The 20,040-nt window shown below is 43.6% G+C and overlaps 2 protein-coding genes across 5 annotated transcripts; one reads left to right on the top strand and one right to left on the bottom strand.

The window, feature by feature from the left end:
* Nucleotides 1-8: 8 nt before the first annotated feature.
* PRPF39 (pre-mRNA processing factor 39) lies at nt 9-13,403 on the top strand. 4 transcript variants are annotated; one of them, XM_084287865.1, is made up of 14 exons: nt 9-79; nt 1,562-1,935; nt 2,929-3,054; nt 3,695-3,813; nt 4,493-4,660; nt 5,377-5,542; nt 5,941-6,048; nt 8,168-8,332; nt 8,651-8,777; nt 8,865-9,133; nt 9,699-9,883; nt 11,311-11,385; nt 11,940-12,060; nt 13,209-13,403. In XM_084287865.1, the coding sequence occupies exons 2-14, from the start codon at nt 1,594-1,596 to the stop codon at nt 13,260-13,262; spliced, it is 2,025 nt and encodes a 674-aa protein (XP_084143991.1). In that variant the 5' UTR covers nt 9-79; nt 1,562-1,593; the 3' UTR covers nt 13,263-13,403. The 4 variants fall into 4 exon arrangements, with proteins under 4 accessions (XP_084143991.1, XP_084143994.1, XP_084143993.1 ...); XM_084287868.1 differs by lacking the exons at nt 9-79; nt 1,562-1,935 and adding an exon at nt 3,405-3,567 and having other exon boundaries at nt 2,948-3,054; XM_084287867.1 differs by lacking the exons at nt 9-79; nt 1,562-1,935; nt 2,929-3,054 and adding exons at nt 3,068-3,301; nt 3,405-3,567.
* A 1,947-nt stretch (nt 13,404-15,350) lies between these two features.
* On the bottom strand, nt 15,351-20,005 carry FKBP3 (FKBP prolyl isomerase 3). Its single transcript, XM_084287155.1, has 7 exons — nt 19,822-20,005; nt 19,615-19,716; nt 19,379-19,486; nt 19,171-19,306; nt 18,121-18,188; nt 16,579-16,676; nt 15,351-15,681 (listed from the first exon to the last, which is right to left on the bottom strand). The coding sequence occupies exons 1-7, from the start codon at nt 19,930-19,932 to the stop codon at nt 15,627-15,629; spliced, it is 678 nt and encodes a 225-aa protein (XP_084143281.1). The 5' UTR covers nt 19,933-20,005; the 3' UTR covers nt 15,351-15,626.
* Nucleotides 20,006-20,040: the final 35 nt, after the last annotated feature.

Below are 20,040 nucleotides of genomic sequence, written 5' to 3'. Positions count from 1 at the left end.
AATGCGCAGGCGCGGGCCGCGCGCTCGTCCAGTGGCCGGCGGAGCGCGAGGAGGCCGCAGCGCGGGGACACCGCGGGAGGTGCGGGACGGGAACGGGGCCGGGACGGGACCGGGACGGGACCGGGGGTGTGGGGCCGGGGCCGGGAGCGTGGGGAGGGGGCGGGCAGCGCGGGCCTTGCACCGCGGGGCCGGGCTGGGGCCGTACGGAGCGAGGCGGGCGGCACGGCCCGGTCTGGCCCGGCCCCGGCCCAGCGCCGTGAGGGCCGCGCGGTGCGGGGGGAGGGGGGGGGGCGGGGCCGTGCCCTGCGGGGCGCTGCCGCGTGCGGGGCCCGGCCCGGCCTGCGGGGGGCAGCGGGGCCCGCGGGTACCGCCAGGCGCGGCGCAGGCGGCGGCGGTTCGGGGCCTGGCGCACGGGGCCGCCCCTGCGCTGCGTGCCCCGGCCGTTCCCGGGACAGGCCCGCCGTTAGGGGGGGGCCCCGCGCTGCTGCCCTGCCCTCGGGGCGTTCCCGAAGGCGCTCGGTTGGAGGCAAACTGCCGAAGAGACCTGGAGGTTGTGCTTGAAACGCGGAGAGTGTGTGTGTGTGTGTGTGTCCCTTTTTTTTTTTTTTTCCTCTTCCCGTTTTCCTTCCCCTAATCCGAGGACGTAGCTGGAGCTGGGGGAGGTGTTTTTTGAGCTGGAACACATCGCCCGAATCAGCCAGAAGTGGAGAATATCCATCACGTCTCAGAATAAATTTAGGTCTTAAAGCTCTTGTTTGTGTAAGGACAGTTTTGCTAGCCCTTCTCAGTTTTAGAACTACGAACAGAATCACCCAGGAAAACTGTATTGGCTTGCTTTTATACCTTGTTAGTTATTTGTTGTATTTTTTTGGGAAAACCCACAAAGATTTATGTGTGTATGTCAAAATATACGATGGGTACAAACTTCTGTTTTAGCTGTGGATGAGACTCATGAGTGAAGCAGATGTGATGAAACACAGAAGCGCATGAGGCACGTGGGAGACTCTTGAATGGTTGAGAATCAGGAAACTGGTTGAGTGTTACCTTCTGCAGTCTAATGTAGGAGTAATCCATTCACGCTCATGTTCCTATTTTAACTAGAAACTTGCCTCTGGTTGTTTAGGTAAAATCCCAATTTTTTGAATATTTTATTTTTTTCTGAATCTTCCACACTCTTATATTAGAGCAAGAGAAAGATCAATATCAATGAGCTGTTTTTAAAGTAACACAATGGCTGTTTTGTAACACAATGTGTTACAAAAGTAACACAATGGATGTTTTTAAAGTAACACATCTTAATACCCTCAGCTCTTTATTTGCAGCTTAACCAATCTACTCTCTGCCGCCATTAGAGAGGGTGGGCAGCTTTCTGATTTAAGTAACAGCTATTAGGAATAAAAGCTTCCCTCATCCCCTCCCTATAAGTAGGAACAGCTACAGCTCTCAAAGCCTTTTTCTGCTAGTGTTGCAGCTGAATTAGTGACTGCATGGGCTGATATTTCACAGCCCAGTTCTACTTGGATCTTCACTGCTGGAACGTTGAATGTTTTTATTTCTGTAGGATAGTACTGCAGGACACCTTTAACCTCAGCCATGGAGAACTCGGATAATACAGAGGAGGAGAAGACGACAACGACGACTGTAAGCAATGACAGCACAGGCAATGGCACCGAAACAGCAACAGAAGAACAGCATATGGACTTCAGTACAGAAATTATGAGTGTAACTGAGATGGAACAATCACCTGATAGTTCCCCTGATTTGAATGAAGAGAACGCACAAGAAGAGGGTGAAATTCCAAATATTGAAAGCTTACAGACAACAGATATTGAGGCTGGCTTCCCTCCAGATTTTGACAAGTTCTGGAAAGTAGTAGAGGACAATCACCAGGATTTCACAGGATGGGTATATCTCCTGCAGTACGTAGAGCAAGAGGTTAGTATGTGCCCCCTTTTTCCTTAGTCTTCCAGAAATAACCAAACAAAACCAAATTAGCTAACATATTCCAGTAACAAACCTAGAACAGTCCATCAGGCGTTGATATGTGCTGTTTTAAGACAGCAGTTATTCCAGTAAGGAATCTAGACCTGTATGTCAGGCTTTCATACATACAGTTTCAAGACAGTCACTGTTACCAGTGTTGTCAGCAGAGATCACAAAACAAGAGCAACAATTTTGAAGGCAGTGTTAAAACAGTAATTGTTTTGAAAATGTTAATAATGTGGTTTTTTTTTTTCACTTAAAAGAACTTTGTTCCAGATTCTAAAGGTGAACCTGCCTGCTAGAACTTGTTCTTTACCAGAGATAACTCTCTGCAATTAGATTTTGGTAGTAAATAATCACCTATAATGCAAACAGAAAATTCTTGCTAGCTTTTTGAAAGCTAGGCACTTGGGCACATTCACTATTACTAAAAACATGTTGATCCCACTTGAGTTTTGTATCACCCTTCTCAGCTTTTGGTGAGAATAAGCTCAATGTGACCTCCCATCTGTTGCTTTCATTTGATTCTTAACCACGTGTCCAAAAGCACGAATGGATTGTCACACAACATAGGACTGACTTGTGGGACTTAACTGCAGGATACTTGAATACAGAAGTTTTGTTGCTTCTTGAGCCCATGTAAATTCATGAAAAACAAAAATTGCACAGGGCTGTAACAGGAAAATGACTCTGTCTAAGGAAGTCTCCAAGCTGTTAACTTTGTGGCTAGGAAAAAGCTACTGAAGACACTTCATCGTTTTTGTCCTGTTTTTATGCTTCTCCTGATCTGTCTGTGAGATGGTGGAGATGTTGTACTGCGCTGCATGGCTGCGTGCTCTGCCTGCAGCTGTCGTTCCCGGACAAGATGCCAGCTAGGTGCTTGTTCTGTTCCTCGGGCTGTATGTTGGAGATAACATATTACCTTTCGCTGTGTGTTTCTTGCAGAACCACATACCGGCTGCCAGGAAAGCGTTTGACAAGTTTTTCACACATTATCCATATTGTTATGGATATTGGAAAAAGTATGCAGACCTCGAAAAGCGACACGACAACATTAAACAGTCCGATGAGGTACGTAGGTAGCTGGGCGAAGCAGTTGCCGTTGGTCCCGTTGGCCAAATAATGACTAACGCGCTGCAAGTCATTTGGCTGCCAGTACCTGCCACACGTGGTCAGGTCTGTAGGGATTTTGTTTGCACTTGTCACTTCTGTGGCATTTGTAGCTAATGTTTTCTCTCTTTGTTGGCAGGTGCGTTAAACCTCTACAGTTTGTCAAGCTTTGCAGTGCAAGCCTCTGTATTACACTGCAGCTTAACAAGTAGGGCAGGGCTTTTCTGTCACTTACATTTATTACTCATTTTCAAAGCAATATAGTTGGTTTGCTGGTCACAATTGCTACATCTTATTGCATTTTTGGTCAGACGCTGTCAATGATGCTCTAATGGGTCTGTGCCCTATGGTCTGTACCCCAAAGCCTGCCCACACAACCTGGTCAGAATGCAGGGACCGCTGCGCTTTGAAGATCAAGACTCTGCACGTGGAGATCAGAACATTGCCATGTTCTATCCAACCTCCACCCGAATGGTAATGGTAGATTATTTAAACAAAATTCCAGTAATTAGTATTTCTAAGGTTCACCGGATAACACAGTGTTGCCTCTCTCTTAGGACACCAGTGAGTATTTGAAGTACAGTTCATGTTCTCTTCATAGGTTTATCGCAGAGGGCTTCAGGCAATTCCTCTTAGTGTTGACCTTTGGATACATTATATAAACTTCTTAAAAGACACCTTGGACCCCGATGATCCTGAAACTAACAATACGATTCGAGGGTAAGTTGAAAGCAGCCTAAGTGGTCCAAGAAGCACGTGCGGATAGTTACATAACTTAAACACCTTAATCCAGCTACACTAAGGGGCTACCTAATAACGACCTATTTTAGGGAGTTCTAGGAGTTTATGGAGCTAAATGGAGTAGTGGTAGACATTACAACGTGGTACAAGTTGTGAACTTCAGACTGCACCTTAGAAATACTTTGTGAAGCTCTAGAGTGGTATGCAGTGCTGGAACAGGTTCTCCACAGAAGATTTTTAATTTAATTTCTTGGTGATTCTAGAATATCTCAGCTCATCTGCTGGTAATGGCCCTGGTTGAGTAAGAGGTTGCACTACAGTTTGAACCGAAATTAAATTTAGAAGCTTCTTTGCAGGATCTAAGTGCTAAAGACTATGTATTTTCTTCGTGTTTTGTATTTTGGCTTTTTTTCTGTTAACTTTTTTTGCTCTGTTGTAATAGTACTGGAGAAAACAAGGTAAGTGTGAACTCTGAATCTCTAGAGGTCTTGTGACAGATATCTAGAAGATACTTTGAAGAATTTAAATCATGAATTTGTGGGTTTGCAAGTAAATGAGGACATCTAGAATCTCTAAGCAAAATACCTAAATAAATAAAAACCAGAACTATTCCTTGCTCTGTCACCGCATTCAGAATCAACTGTAAATTACTTTTCAGAGCCTACGAACACGCAGTTTTAGCCGCTGGGACAGATTTCCGTTCTGACAGACTATGGGAGATGTATATAAACTGGGAAAATGAGCAGGGAAACCTGAGGGAAGTTACATCCATATATGATCGTATCCTTGGAATTCCAACACAGCTCTACAGTCATCACTTCCAAAGGTAAAGAGAAAACAAAGGAGTAGCTAATGCCATGAATTTCTCAAGCACATGCATACCTATTTCTGTAAATGCGAAAATATTTATTAAGAGCAGTTTAAAATAGTTGCTTAGCTTTATATATTCGTTTATTTACTCATGCTTTGACTAACTTTTAAGTACTGATACACATTTTCAGAATATGGCTTTTCATTAAAACACAAATTCTGCTGTGGAATAAAGGAAGGCATTGGAAGCGTCAGTGAGAAGTGGGGATGTCTTTGGAAAAAAAAGCAGAAGAGCGATTTTTAAAACTTACTTCCTCATGCAGTGCTTGTTTGTGGTTAAACATTAATTTTGTTGAAACCCAAATAGAAGTACTTGGATAAGTGTTAGATAGTAGAATTCTGTGTTAGTACAGAGAGGTTAAGAGGGATCCGGAAGCTCTAGTTAAATTATACAGCGGTCTTCCTTGTAATTTTCGCAGACCTAAGTGCTCTGTTTTCACCACTGAATTTCCTTGTCCTTTAATTTTGCTTTCAAATGTAAAGCTTCTGAATATCTGAAAAATAGTGCGAGGTTTGTTTTGTGCACGTGTTGTCACAAGTTGCATGCTCATTTTTGCTCTAGGTTGATAAAGTAATAAAGAATCCCAGTAGGGTTTATTGTGTGTTCTGGTTATGCAGAGTATTAAAACAGAAAACGTCAAATGTGTGTTGACTTGTTTCTAACTCTCTTAGGTTTAAAGACCATGTACAAAACAATTTGCCACGAGAACTTCTAACTACGGAGCAGTTTATTCAGCTGCGCAGAGAACTGGCATCTGCGAATGGCCACAGTGGGGAGGATGTGTCACCTGGAGATGATCTGCCCTCTGGTACTGAAGATATAACTGACCCTGCCAAGGTACACTTGCAGAGAGAGTTTGTTGGATTCCTTGCCCTAATCTGTGGCTAAGAGAAGTATATATTTGCAGACAATCTAGTATGTTTGTAGCAGATCTGTTCACCTAGTTTTTTGCATATCACTGCTCTTTGTCTGTAGAGCATACGCTTCCAGCATTTTCATAGGTATGAAAGAAATGGAGTTCATCATCGTTAAGATGAGACCAAAACTTCACACAGAAAACAAATTCAATTGGGTTGCGCTAAGAGCCAAGGTATCATCGGGGCAACGCCCCCCTCCCTTCCCAAGCTGTTTCGTATAGCATTTAGTGCATCTGTGCTACTTTGCCTATATTTCTGTTATCTTAAAATGCACTGTGGTATCTACCTGTTACATTTTTTTTAACAATTGTGTTTTAGCTAATCACTGAAATAGAAAACATGAGGCACAGGATCATTGAGATTCATCAAGAAATGTTCAATCACAATGAACATGAAGTCAGTAAGAGGTGGACATTTGAGGAAGGGGTAAGTTCACTTCTTTTTTCTATGTGAGGCAGCATGTGTCAGTTTTGAACAAACTGGGAATTAAGAATTTTGATTAACAGTTAGGCAGGCCTTACAGTTTAAACTGTGGTGTTTTGAACAAAGATCTAGCTTTACTTCTGTGCCATTCTTCCTATCAAAAAGCAGCTTGTGAGGTCAACTCTGTCATCTGAGGATGTAACAGTCTTCAAACAGTATTTGAAGAGAGGCAAGATGGTGTAATGTTATTTTACTGAGTAGTCTTTAAATGTACATGTATGAAACGCTATGCCAATCAGTATGCACCTGGAGTATTACAAAATCACTGGAGTTGCTACCTTCCTCCCTTCTTTAATTGAAAAGGTAGGCGTGTCCTAAAAGCAGAGTGATGTTCGTGTTTGCATGTGTATTTTTTGGTTGCACTCAAGTCTGAAATCAGTTAGTTTTGTTTTCCAGAAGTAGCCATCATAACCTGCAGCTCCCATATATAACATGTTAGAAGTAATTAAGCCAATCGTTTATTTATCAAAATACTTCCTATATAGAATTAAGCTTAATTACTTTTTAAAAGCAGCCTGAGTTTTTAATTCTCAATTTGGCAAACATGGTATTGTATAACATTTTGTTCTTGTCTTAAATTTACATCACACTCTTTGAAAAGATGATATTGAACAGCTGGGACAGATCTCAGAGGTTCTTCAATAGTCTGCGCGATCTCAGACCTGTTCTTACATTACTCACCATGCTCTGTTAGAGTAGGCAAGATACCTTATAAGCCAAAGGAACTCAAAAATACAGCACTGTAATCATTCCTAGCACAAAGTCAGACCAAAGCGATCTCCCCTTTCTTGTTACACAACAGCCTGAAGTGCTGTTGTTACCAGTTCTGCGTGTTGCAGGAACACTTTTGTACAAGATACCTGTCCTAGAAGGAAGCAAAGGATACCAAACTTGTCCCTAGAGGAGATGAGGGTCAGATATGCTGATGTGTTGTGTGAGTGTAGCTGTTATACTCACAGGATCAGTAAGCTACAGATTATTGAAGATTTGAAGAATGCTACAACTGCAGACATGCCGTAGAATAACCTGTTTTCTGATGGGTTTTCTATATTGCTCTTGGCCAGAATCTATACCTGCTCTACTAAAAGTATTTCTTCTCTATAGATACTAACATGTTGGGTCTATAAAGAGTGGAAAACAAAACTATATAAGTCTTTACAATGGACAGAAGTGAGGTCGATACACAGTTGATGTCAGGTAGCAGTGATGGAGGCCACTTAGACCTTCTTTACTATTACTTCAGTGGCACCAATGCATCTGTGAATTTATCAAGACAAGGACCTTACTGGATTCCATAGTAGAGCTCAGTAAGGAGCGTGGAGGGGATGGTGGGCTTTAGGTTTTGTGTGGCCTTGAAGGATTGAATGTTTCTGCTTAATTATAAAATTTCTCTGGAGACTTGGATGGATGTCGCTGGGGTAGAAATGTACAGGAGAGAAATTATGAGGTGAAATTAAAACTGAAGAGAAGAAAAGCAAAAGATCCCTGGAAGGATGTTTTGCTATGTTGAGTTCAAAGCAGTGTTTAAATTTTCCCTTTTGAACTCTGTCCATCAGAACTCCTCTTGTCAAGAGTAAAAATGCAATCTTGCTAGCTACTAAATAATCAGCTTAATGTAAATATTTCATCTGAAGTTCAATCCGATGCTTTGTCTTTCCTTGCCATGTTTCTCAACTAAATTTGGAACTTAATTTGTAGGATGTGCACTAGTACAATGGTAAGTACTTCGTATATTTGTATGTGGACAATAATTGTTATTTATAATGTCCTTGTTATGTTGTAACAGTAGGTTTGCAAGGGAATAATTGTCTTGTTCTTCAAGTTCTTTGAACACTTGCATTCAAAAAGCTTTATAGGCAAACAAAGCATTGGTGTAATGTAACTGTCAGCAGTTTCCCAATCAAGTGGGATTATCCCACTTGACTGACTCGAATAGGTGATGAAGAAACACTCTGAAGTCCTGCTTATTTCAGTGGCATTACTTGAATGGCTTGGGGTTGTTTTCTAACCCATCTGGTTGTATGCTTATTAGTCATACGTTGCCAACCTATCACTCTTGCAGATAAAGAGGCCTTACTTTCACGTAAAACCTCTGGAGAAAGCTCAGCTGAAAAACTGGAAAGAGTACTTAGAATTTGAGATAGAAAATGGAACTCATGAGCGAGTTGTGGTCCTCTTTGAAAGATGTGTTATTTCATGTGCCCTCTATGAGGACTTCTGGATTAAGGTAAGGGAAGTGGTTTACCACTGATCTCCTACCGACTGCATACATTGATCTAGTGACTAACCTTTTGTACTCTTGTTGAATGTTGTTCATATATAACTATATCTGTTGCATTAGGAGATGGTCTGCTTGCAACCAGATTTGACTGCTGCATATGCCAACTTCGTTGCCTCTCTACGTCCTTCCTTACAGAAACTAGTCTAGTGGTTCAATAAAGGTGCTGAATGGGTTTAAACAAAAGAATTTTATCGTTCTGTCAGGTATTTAAAGACAAATATAAGCTGTAATATTGTTCAATCTCTGCTCTGTTTTCAACTATAGTATGCCAAATACATGGAGAATCATAGTATTGAAGGAGTGAGGCATGTCTACAGCAGGGCTTGCACAATACATCTTCCCAAGAAACCAATGGTTCACATGCTGTGGGCTGCCTTTGAGGAACAGCAGGGTAAGAACAAGGTTTTTACTGGGAGGGATTCTGTTTTGAAGATGCTGTTGAATGTATCATTTTAAGGCATTTTCACTGGTGTTTTAGGCAACATCGACGAAGCAAGAAGAATCTTGAAAACATTTGAAGAATGTATTCTAGGTCTAGCTATGGTTCGCTTGCGAAGAGTAAGCTTAGAGCGCAGACATGGAAACATGGAAGAAGCTGAACACCTGCTTGAAGAAGCCATTAGGAACGCCAAGTCAGTTAGTGAATCGTCATTTTATTCCATCAAATTAGCTCGGCACCTCTTCAAAGTACAGAAGAATCTTCCAAAGGCAAGAAAAGTGCTGTCAGAAGCCATAGAAATTGACAAAGTATGTGTTTCCTCTTTGTTTTTGTTTTTAATACAGCAAACTGTTTTTTTTCTTTCTGAACCCCTTTTATAAATATGGCAACAATGATGACAGGTATTTTGACTGTATGTAATGTTCCATTGCTGCATGGAGACACCAGTCCCTCTAAACTGATGTTGCCATATTTACAGCTTTCAACTCTGGAAATTTGCAAGCTGTAAGTCTCTTTAATCAGATGCATAACTTGCTTCGTACCTTCATGTTCCCTCTTTAGAACCATAAACACTTACGGGAGTGTTTGTATCTCAAGGCAAACAAAAGTGACCATGCAGGCAGTATTCTTGAAGCATTTTGTGTAACACTCCAGCCCTAACTGTTAGCTCAACATCAGATCTGTTTTTGTAGTGTTAGCTAATTTCTGTTCTATTTGTGAAATATGTTGGTCATCTCTGACCTCATTTAAGAACAAGATGTTTATATTGGCTGTCTTAGCATATGCTTATGTTTCAGAACACATTGTAGACATGCATTCAGTGTTAAATATATGACAGATCTGCAGCTTCCGATACTTTATTTTTTCCCACAGGAAAATACAAAACTGTATCTCAACTTACTTGAAATGGAGTACAGCGGTGATCTCAAGCAAAACGAAGAAAACATTTTGAGCTGTTTTGATAAAGCTGTTAATGGTGAATTGTCTATAAAAATGAGGATTACATTTTCTCAGAGAAAAGTGGAATTTCTTGAAGACTTTGGTTCTGATGTAAACAAGTAAGATATAATCTGTGCAGTGGCCAAACTAAGGTCACCAAAAGAGGGGTTGTAAAAGTAGTAGGAAAGGGGTAGCATTAGCTGCGTCCATAAGGTGTTTTTTTTTTTTTGTCATCAGCTCTCTGAGGTGTAGGTGTTTTTCTAAACCAAAGTCCTATTTTGACTATCTTGAAGTAGAAATTTCTTTTCAGAAAGTTATCCTTTTTTTTTTCCTGAAATACCTAATGCCTTATAGGGCAAAATCCTGTTGCCTGTCACTTCTTACTTTAAAGGGGGATGCCTCTCAAAGAGAAAGTGAAGTGTTCTGCGACACAGGTGTAAAATATTTCTGTACCCTGGGTCACTGCTTCATGTTCCAAAACTATTTCTCTATGTTTAGAATTGTTAACAGTGCTGTACGCTTACATGGGAGGATCAGATATCTAAGTGAAATTTGCACTTCTATTGCTAATAGCCTTTTTTCATCTTAATATTCTCTAATGTAAAATAAGTTTTTGTTTTTGTTTACATTTTTCAGCTAATTAACTTGGAAAGTTTAACCATGAGTTAGTTTTTCTGCTTTGTATGTTTTTTGAAAAATAGTTTCAACTTACGTTGACTCTGAACACTCAAACTTGCATGGCAGCTGGGCATTGCAACTTCGGAGTCCTAAACAGTCCAAACAAAATTAAATTTTAAGCTCTCAAATAATATGAGAGGGCAGAATCTGTACAAGAAACTTTTCACTAAGAGCAATATTGATAGAAGAAGCATTTTTCAACTGATATCTTGTAAACTGTTTTATGCTGCGAATGAACTTTATATTTAGCTATTCATGTGAATTTCAGTTAGGAAATATAAGTCTTAAGCTTTCATTCGTCAATAGGTGGTTATACTTAGTACATGAATACTGTAACTCTTGTTCTGTGTTAGATACATTTGTTCTTTCCATACCCTTTGGGAAAAGGCAGTGGGTACAACTTCAGAATTGTTTTAATTCTGTCTAATACTCATTTCCAGTAGTCAAAGAAGTGCAGCTTCCTAAATATCAATACTCCTATGGATAGCATCAACACTTAGGTGAAGTAATTTAATTACTGGAAGGAGTAGTTGTATCACAGACAAGTTGTCTAAAATCTCTCTATAATGTTTGTTTATAAAGAACTGTGTGAAGCATGCTAAAAGTTGAGCAAAATGTTGGGAATTTTTAAGGTAACACTTCTGAAAAAATTTTTTACTCTGCATTGTGGAATCCCCCTTTCAAATTACTTTGTTTGTTTTCCTATCTCCATTGTGAATCACTGGAAAAAAATACAGATTAGGATTGAATTTGTTTTAGAATGTTTTAGTATTTTTACATTTTGAACTAGACTTCTTAAAATGGTTGCTTATATTTAAAACATGGAAGTGGTGAACAAAGTGCTGTTTTTTTCTTTTGTCTTCTTCAGGCTTTTGGATGCTTATGATGAACATCAAGCACTTCTAAAGGAGCAGGATTCTTTGAAAAGAAGAGCAGAGAACGGGTAGGGAGTGTGTTCACCTGAGGTTATACACCGACTTGATTGGTTCTGCAATACTGGTAGCTGCAACATGTACTCCACTGAAATGTCTGATACAAAGCATGTAAATGCTTTGGAAATATTTTGGAGAACAATCTCAGAGGCTTTTTGTTTTGTTTAGTCTATACTAGCTTAAAACCTACTGTTAGAACAAAACTTTTTAATCGCTTAAAAGTATATGCCAGGGCTATGCTATTGGCTTACATTTGGAAACATTTATTGGAAGTTAACTTTTAATTATGTATCACAGGAATAACTAAATACTGTTAAAAATAACTAAATCTCTAAGGAGATGCATGCTGTAGGTGTCTCAGTTTGAGCACCAGTATAATTTCAAAAGCAGCCTGTTGTGCTGAGCACCACATACTACCATCTTTTTCCGACTCGTATTCCATTGCTCTGTTTGGACAGGATGCCAGCTTGGAAAATATTACTTACCCTTATCCATTCTAGTATTTCTTACACAGACATTTTTCAAAGTCTAAGATACCATTTACAAGTGTATAATAACTTTGCAGGTCAGAAGAGCCAGATGAAAAAAAGATGCTCACAGATGACCCAACTATGGCATCGGCACAGATGATGGATGGGGACATGCAGGTCAATCAGGCAGCATACAACTATAACGCCTGGTATCAGGTAGGTGTATGCTTTGATTACTTCTTTTAACACATGTTCTGAATATACGCAAATTGTTGTTTTCCCAGTCACTGTTCTTTGTGGCCAAGTGCCAGCTGGCAGGGAAAGGTTGGAATACAACCCTAGCTCATTTTAGTTGCTTGCTTTTCTTTCTGTTATAGAAGTGTAAAATATTTCTCTCTTAGCATGGAGCAGTGCTAGCAGCTTGGTGGCTAGCTCTTCATGTGAAGGGAGGTGTAGGTGAAGGATATTGCTTCCAGAGGGCAATAGACATGTTCTGTGCTGCAACCTTTTGCCCAGGAAGATGACCTTGGGTTACCAACTTTTTCTAACTAGTTGTTATATCTCAGTATGGGTTGTGCTGCTAAATACCTAAACTCAGCTGAGATGGGTGCAGCTGGTTGCAGTGAGACCATGGCAACTACCTCAGTGATGGCTTCTGCTAGCTGCAGACTGATAGACTTATAGGGAATAGTGACAGGACACTTGGCTCTCCTTGCTTGTGGGGTTTGCTGTAAGAGTGGACACTTCCGTTATCTTCTGCTACTTCCCTTCTGTTGAAATGGAAATCAGGAAGAGCTGTAGGGCAGTTACCAAAGAGGGGATTTGAGGCACAGGAGGTTCACTTTGACCTGTTCTGTATTTGAAGACTTTCTAAGTGCATGCTGCTTAATGCATGCTTCTTAAGCAATTAAAAACACTGCAGGCAACAGTATCTGCTTCAGCACTGGCCTTTGCTAAAAATCTGATCATTGACTTTGCGCCTAAACCACACTTCAGTTTTACCTCAGTAACAAAACTGATTTCCAGTAGATTTTGTAAGGTGGTGCAGAGCTTGTGGGCCTTATATTGAAGAGGAACACCCTGAGTTGTTCCACACTTTGCATGCATCCTGCATCTCAATCTGATGTAAAGCCTCAAACAAAAGGCATTGAGACAGGATTGTTCTGGATGTGACACGGAGCATGTTGACACTTGTATCACCCATGTTGACACTTGTATCACCACAGCAGCTGGTCTGTTCAGAGCAATTAAAATTACAAAGGGGTGAACTTAGATGTGTCTTTCAGGAATGATAGATAGCTTAATCAGATCCCCTTCCAGGAACATGGCTGTTCTGACTTGCGTTGTTGTGTATCTTTCTCTAGTACAATTACCAGAACGCGTGGAATTATGGACAGTATTATTCTCCTTCAACTTGATCAGAAGAGTGAATGAAGCTCACTGTGCAGTTTCGGCGAAGAAAGAGTAAAATATATTTTTCTAAATTAGGGATGTTAAAGAACTGTTGTAATACTTGCTTTTTGTTCTTTTGCATGTAAAATGAGCTGATGTTCACAGGGTATGTGTGAAGCAAGATTTGTGTGCTGATAACTGATAAATGGTATCTCTGTACAATTCTAGTTTACTATAAATGCATTTTTTTTTTTTAATTCCCTGCACTAACTTATGGAGCTCTCTGGAGAATGTTTTTCAGTCTCATACTGATTCCTGGGGTGGGTTGACCTGCGCTGACTGCTAGGTGCCCACCCAGCTGTGCTTTCATTCTCCTTCCTCAGTGGGCCAGGGGGAGAAGATATGATTTAATAAGGTGTGGGTTGAGGTAAGGACAGGGAGCTTGCTCGCCAAAAAATAATTAATGAATTGCTAATTCATAACAGAGTAGGGCAATGAGAACTAAAACCAAACTAAAAACACTGTCCTGATCCCCCCTCTTCCCAGGTTCAGCTTCAATCTCCATTCTTCTGCCTTCTCCTGTGCTAAGTGGCACAGGGGGATGGTGAATAGGGCTTGCAGTCATAATGCTGCTTCTCTGCTGTGCTGCTTCTCTGCTGCTCCTTCCTCCTTGCAACCTTCCCCTGCTCAAGTGGGGGTCCCTCCCATGGGGCATGGTCCTTCACCAAGTGCTGCACCGTGATCCCTCGGGGTTGCAGCTCACCAAGAGCTTCTCCAGCACGCGCCTGTACCATGGGGTGCAGCCCTTCAGGAACAGGCTGCTCCAGCGTGGGTCCCCCAGGGGCTGCAGGTTCTGAGGCACATCCAGCTGCTCTGCCATGGGGTCCTCTGCAGGCTGCAGCAGCGTCTGCTTTGTCAGGGCACCCCCTGGGCTGCTGGGGCACCTGGAGCACCTCCTGCCCTCTCCGTCAGTAACCGTGGGGCTGCAGAGATGTTGCACATATTTTTCTCTTGTTGCTCCTGCAGCTGCTGTGTGGTGTGTTTTAGCCTTCCTTAAATGTGTTGTCACAGCAGTGCAGCTGGCACTCCTTGACGCAATTTTGGCTGGAACTGGCTTTCATCTGACTTGGAGCAACCCCTGCAGCTGCCTGCTAGCAAAATCCTGCCACCTAAGCCCAATACAATGCTACAGATTCAATCAATAAATCCAACCTTTTTCTTTTCTAAAAGCAGTTGTGATTTCTGTTAGCCCCAGTGGCTGCTATAGGAAACAAGCCGGTCTCGGCTGGCTGCCAGTTCAGGGCCAAGGCTCTCCTTTGACCTGTTCTGCTCCCCTTCCCAGGCAAATCATAACCTGCTTTCACCGTGAGATCTTTTTCTATGCCCCAGTGAGCGAATCTGAGACTACTTTGTTTGTAGTGTTGTAACAAACTCTTCAGCTTAATATGGCAGCCTTTGAAAGCTGTGATATGTATTTTCTATTCTGTGTGGGGGGTCAAAAATTAAAATGCAGTGCAAAATGATGTTGCATTCTTTTTTAAGAAGCACAAACTGTGTTTGGGATGATTTTTGTATCTAGAGTTTTTCATGTACACAATGTGAGCAAACTTTTTTTCATTTGATCAAAGTGATCATTCTCATTTTCGTAATAAAAGCAAGGAATTCAGTAGTTCTTGGAGCTTTCTTGGGTTTCCTCATTCACACTAAGAATTCCAGCCTCTGCAGGTTCTACTGCTGTCTTGTTTAAAAAAAAATCTGTACCTTTAGTATAGAATCACCTCAGGAACTTTGAGGCAGACATAGTTCTCTTTCAGGAATGGGTTAGTATCATGCCTGACACTTCAAAATATATTTAAAGGTGAAATCTAATATATATGTGTGTTTAAGAATTACGTATGGCATTACAAAGCATCACCTTCCTCTTCCCCTCTAATGTTTTAGATGAACTAATACCGTTGGTGAGTGCTGTTGTAAAACCTAACAGCTGCACAAAAGATAAAGCTGAGAGAGAAACACATTGCTTTGACTTGAGCGTGGTGTTGAGGTAAATACACTCCAGTAAAACATGACCCAGTACGAGAAGGATCGATAAAAGCAGTCACGGCAGGTCAGGATGGCGCTACTTCTCCTTCAGCAGTTTTAATGTAGTCTCATGCATCCCCATTCCCCCCAGCTAAATAGTTTTAAGGTAAGCGTACACGAAAGTAAAATCAGTTGCAAGTATAAACAATGTTTTCTTTAGTGGTATGTTACTGTACAGCAGTTGGGGGGAACAAACTTGGTTTCGATACAAGGCCACAGTTGTAGTTATACCCTGAAGTTACAAGAGCAAAACTGCAGCTGTCAGAAGCTTTCTTGCTCAGATGGATTCCCAGCAGCAAAGAAAATCTTCATTCAATATCCACCAATTCCACTTCAAAGAAAAGTTTTGCATTTGGTGGAATCCTGTTGACACAAGTTAAGGAAGCTTTAAAAAAGACAAGCACTACACAGTTATGTTTACAAAGCTTTGCTAAGTGATTTACCACCTGCTCCTTGCCAGTTTTACATTTCCCTGGCCTATGTTACCGTACTGGATTTAGTATGTAGCCACTGCTGCTGTTTAATATGAGTGCTCACAAGATGTTCAGAACCAGCTCTGCAGATACACCTGTATTAAAACGTACTGCTCATTATTCCAATTCCTCTTACGATAAACAGCTGAGTTTCACCTTAACTGCCTGAGCACTGGCTCTGTTTTTGGGACACTCACGTGTCTCCCTCTGAGAGGTTAGATTGTCTGAAGGCGTACTGCAGTGGGGAGAAAGGTGGGGGTTGTTTTAGCTGTTTAGACAACACTTCAAATTATCAGGACATAAGGTTAGGGGAAGAGAGAATAATCCTTTTCCTTATTCCTAATAAATGCCAGGAAGGGTTGGTAAAAAAGTGTTCTGTAGGACCCCTCCTTCAGTTGTTTCCCAGAACTGCTGCTTCCAGACAAGCTTTGACTGCTTTTTATTCAGTAGCAGCAGATGCTCTGCCTCTCACCCCACAACTACACTTGCCAGCATCTCCTTTTGTGCTGCAGGGGTAAGCATTCAGAAGCAGCTAGAATAAAACCAAGGCAGGAGACACTAGCAAGTTATCAACTGGTACACAGTCCCCTGCACAGGAGGTTTGCTTCCAAAGAAAGGGGCAGTTGGCTCCATCAGCTCACTGGACTTACTGTATTCCTTAACACAGCCTGCTATAAGCAGCAAGTGACTGCTTCCCCATTTTATGCCTGCCTGCAAAGCACATCATTCTGCGAGGGGTTTCCAGGTTACTTAAGACAGCAGCCAGTAGTGGATTGTGAAAGGATACTTTGCATCAGGCTGCCCTTTCTTGCCGTACGCCCACTCAGGTTCAATTTCCAGTTGAGCCTTCTCTCCTTTACTCATCGTCAAGAGAGCTTCATCCCACTGAAAACAAAACAAAGACAAACATAAAAACAAAGTCCTAAAGCACTTAAAAAAAAAAAAAAAGTATATTTTAGATGCATTTTTCACCTTGTTCCTATGAAGACCCGTGCAATATCGCATAATTTGTTTGGGCGCATTCGTCCACCCCAAGGTGTACACTGGGGCAGTTCCATTCTTTCCACGTGAGAAAACATTTACCCTGGACACCACAGCTCGGGTTCACGCTTTTATGTTGTACAGCTCCGACTGAGCCGATGAAATCAACGTGCTTGCTTCAACGTAAGCATCCAGTTACAGAGCGCATTTACCACAAAGTGGATTGGTGCTTATTTAAGGCTGACTCTTAACGCCTACTTGTATTTTCAGTGCTTGTGCCTCTCCAAGACTCACCCACGCTGCCCCAAGCTGCTGATCAGTTCAGCATCGTATCGACACTTCACAACGAACAGCTGCTACGCATTTCTTGTGACTGCCTGAGCAGTGTCTGGCACCCACACAAAACACAGGAGTGTTAAGCCACGATACTAAAGCAGAACCCAGGCAACTCCTGCAGTACTGGCCATGTGCCCAAGGCCATTCTCCCCTTCCCGGTGGTGCCCACAAGGCTGCCTTTCTATGTAGCGGCAGCACGGAGGGGCATGTGCATGACTGCATAGAAAAAAGTCGTGTAGGCACAGGATCCTTCTTGTATTCTTATCTTGTGCAGGCAGCCACCAATAAATATCACCACGAGCTCAGCAGCAGCAACGCGGTGGAGTCGAGCACCACATTTGCTTTGTGCATACGCTGGTACCTCCCTGACACAGCAGGTTTACACCAGTTTCTGTGACTTAAGATTTACACGAGCAGGCGGATACACAGAACACTGAACTCTCGGTGCTTTTAGTCTGTCTGGGTATTCCCCTCACGCAGATTCTGCCTTTGCTACCCCAACAGCCAGTGCTGGATACAGCAGAGGAATGACAACACCAAAACTGCAGCTCGGTTCGGCACACGATGGAACTACAATTTGGGGTTTCAGCATACAGTTCACTTAATGGATGAGCTGAGCTATACATGAGGAAGCATTGAGACAAATAAAAAGAGATGCTGACAAAACCCCATCTCCTGACTGACTGAAGCACACAATGCACCCAGCACAGAGCCCCGGGAACCCGATAATCTTGCCTATTGTGCAGAGCACGACACAGACAGCAAGAGGCTGTACGTGTCCTGGGAACATGCAGCTGTCAGACCACACGCCACTTAACGAGAGCAGTGACACTGCAGACGGATGGATGCATCCATAATGAATAAATATTACATCCTGCTGATGTAAAAGCTTCCAAGGTGCCTTTTTACCTCACATCAAGAGCCAACAGCTCGAAACCCGCATCGCAACCATAAACCCTGCAGTGTGAAAACTCTTTTTGGATTCTGAGGGAGTCAGTAACGATTTACTTACGCCTCTGATAACTTTTCCTACGCCAACTTTGAAACTTAAAGGCTTGGCAGCTTTTTTCTTCTTTGAACCTGAAAGAAAGTAGTATTTTCATTTGCTTTAACACCGCTCCAACACATACAACACTTCCATTGAAACTTGCTGTTATGATCACGCTTTACGTAGCTACCTATTCTGATGATATTACTTCTAGCACACTGACAGATTTTTAGGGGAAAAATTTAGTGCTGTGCACTAAAAACTTTATCAAATGATCAAGGTGCACCAGCAGCTAAAGCTGACAAGCACCTTTCAGATATGGATCCACCGAACCTATAAGAGCAATTTCTGAATGACGAGATTTCAGATGTCACAAATGGATTACTGAATCAAACAAACAAATGAAAGTCATTAGGGAACCAATTTTGCTTTCAGTGCTGTAGAAAGATTTTAAAACAGGTAGGCTGAATGACAGATGGTATGTGAATGACAGCCCTGCTGTTCCTCTCGGTGTTGAACACCGCTGCTGGAAGACAGTTTCTGGCAGTTCAGACTTCATACGCATGAATCCTCTGATCAAAAGGTCAGATAATTACTAACATCTCTGCAGTAAATATTGTGGAAGAGACTACTTCAAACCACTGTCGCTCCAGGGCCTCCACACTTGGGGGCTTATTACAGAAATACACCAATTAGCGGATATTTAGGGAAGCTAACTCATTGCTGAGTTCCGTAGATAAGGACATCCCCCTGAGCAGGACCCATCCTTCCTCAGGATTAATTTTTGGGCTTATTGAGTCCTCGCATTTCACATTATTTGTGGCCTGGAGAATGCGAAACTCGAGGCCTGGCGAGATGCAGCAGTGTCACGTTACAGCCACCAGCCCTAAAATACCGCCCGACCTCCCCTCATGGAAAATCTGAGCGCAGCGGGTGCAGGGCCGGCCTGGCAGCGAGGCGACAGCACAAGCCGTGCCTCTGGAGCCGGGCCAGGCCCACCACGGCCGCTGGACGAGCCCAGCTGCTTTCCCCTCAGTGTCTGGAGCAAAACCCCAGCGCTCCGCACGGCCTCACCCGTCTGCACGTTGGTGTCGAAGACCGTCCCGTCCTGCAGCTTCCCGGTGTACCAGCAGTGCACGGTGTCTCCCTTCTTCGGGAAGTTGGTTTTGTCGCCCTTCTTCAGCACGGACTTGGTGTACTTCGGCGGCCCCTGGGATCACGGGCACAGGGTCAGGGCTGCAGCGGGGCCCCGGCGCGGCCCCCGCCTCCCCCCGGCACCCACCTCGTCCCGGGCCTCCTCGGGCTTGGCCGCTCGCTCCTTGGCCTCCTCCGCCTTGCCCGGCCTCGACGGCTCCACCGCCGGCTCCGCGCCCTCCGTGCCCCGAAAGCGCTGCGGGGGGCGGCGGCGTCAGGGCCCCAAACGGCCCCACACGGCCCCACACGGCCCGGTACAGCCCCACATGGCCCGGTACGGTACCATATGGCCCGGTACAGCCCCAGCCCCGCTCCCGGCCCCACCTGCGTGTGGAAGAGCTGCGTGTAGGCCGCGATCAGCTGCTCCTTGTTCGCCGTCTTGGCCACGTTCTTCACCTGCCCCAGCAGCCGGTGCTCGGCCAGGAACTGCAAAGACACGGCCGTGAGCGGCGGGGCCGGGAGAACGGGAGAGGAAAGAAGGGGAGAAGGAGAAGGAAGGGGAAGGGGGGAGCCGCGTGCTGCCGGCCGCACCGCCTGCGCCGCGTGCTGCTGCAGGAACTTGATGATGTCCTTCTTGGGCAGCGCCTCGCTCCGCAGCTCCTCCGCGCTCCAGGGCTGCGCCGGCGCCGCCGCCGCCGCCATCTTCCCGCAGCGCCCGCCCCGCGCCGCCCCCGGCTCTGACTCCGGCTCCGGCTCCGGCTCCTCCGGCTGCGGCTGCGGCACCGCCCCGGGGCCGGGCCGGGGAGCGGC

The sequence above is a fragment of the Netta rufina genome (assembly GCF_964035555.1).
Source record: "Netta rufina genome assembly, chromosome: 5".
Classification (NCBI taxonomy): domain Eukaryota; kingdom Metazoa; phylum Chordata; class Aves; order Anseriformes; family Anatidae; genus Netta; species Netta rufina.
Note: the sequence above shows the minus strand (reverse complement) of the source record. Positions and strands in the feature narration are given on the sequence as shown.

What these genes read in the sequence shown, in the direction of transcription:
- PRPF39 (XM_084287865.1), top strand. Translation starts at nt 1,594, where the DNA reads ATGGAGAACTCGGATAATACAGAGGAGGAGAAGACGACAACGACGACT. An exon ending in ACTAACAATACGATTCGAGG is followed by an intron (nt 3,814 to 4,492) that starts GTAAGTTGAAAG and finishes ATTACTTTTCAG; the next exon opens with AGCCTACGAACACGCAGTTT. An exon ending in TTTGGTTCTGATGTAAACAA is followed by an intron (nt 9,884 to 11,310) that starts GTAAGATATAAT and finishes TGTCTTCTTCAG; the next exon opens with GCTTTTGGATGCTTATGATG.
- FKBP3 (XM_084287155.1), bottom strand. Translation starts at nt 19,932, where the DNA reads ATGGCGGCGGCGGCGGCGCCGGCGCAGCCCTGGAGCGCGGAGGAGCTG. An exon ending in AGCAGCACGCGGCGCAGGCG is followed by an intron (nt 19,717 to 19,821) that starts GTGCGGCCGGCA and finishes GTGTCTTTGCAG; the next exon opens with TTCCTGGCCGAGCACCGGCT. An exon ending in CCGAGGAGGCCCGGGACGAG is followed by an intron (nt 19,307 to 19,378) that starts GTGGGTGCCGGG and finishes CCGTGATCCCAG; the next exon opens with GGGCCGCCGAAGTACACCAA.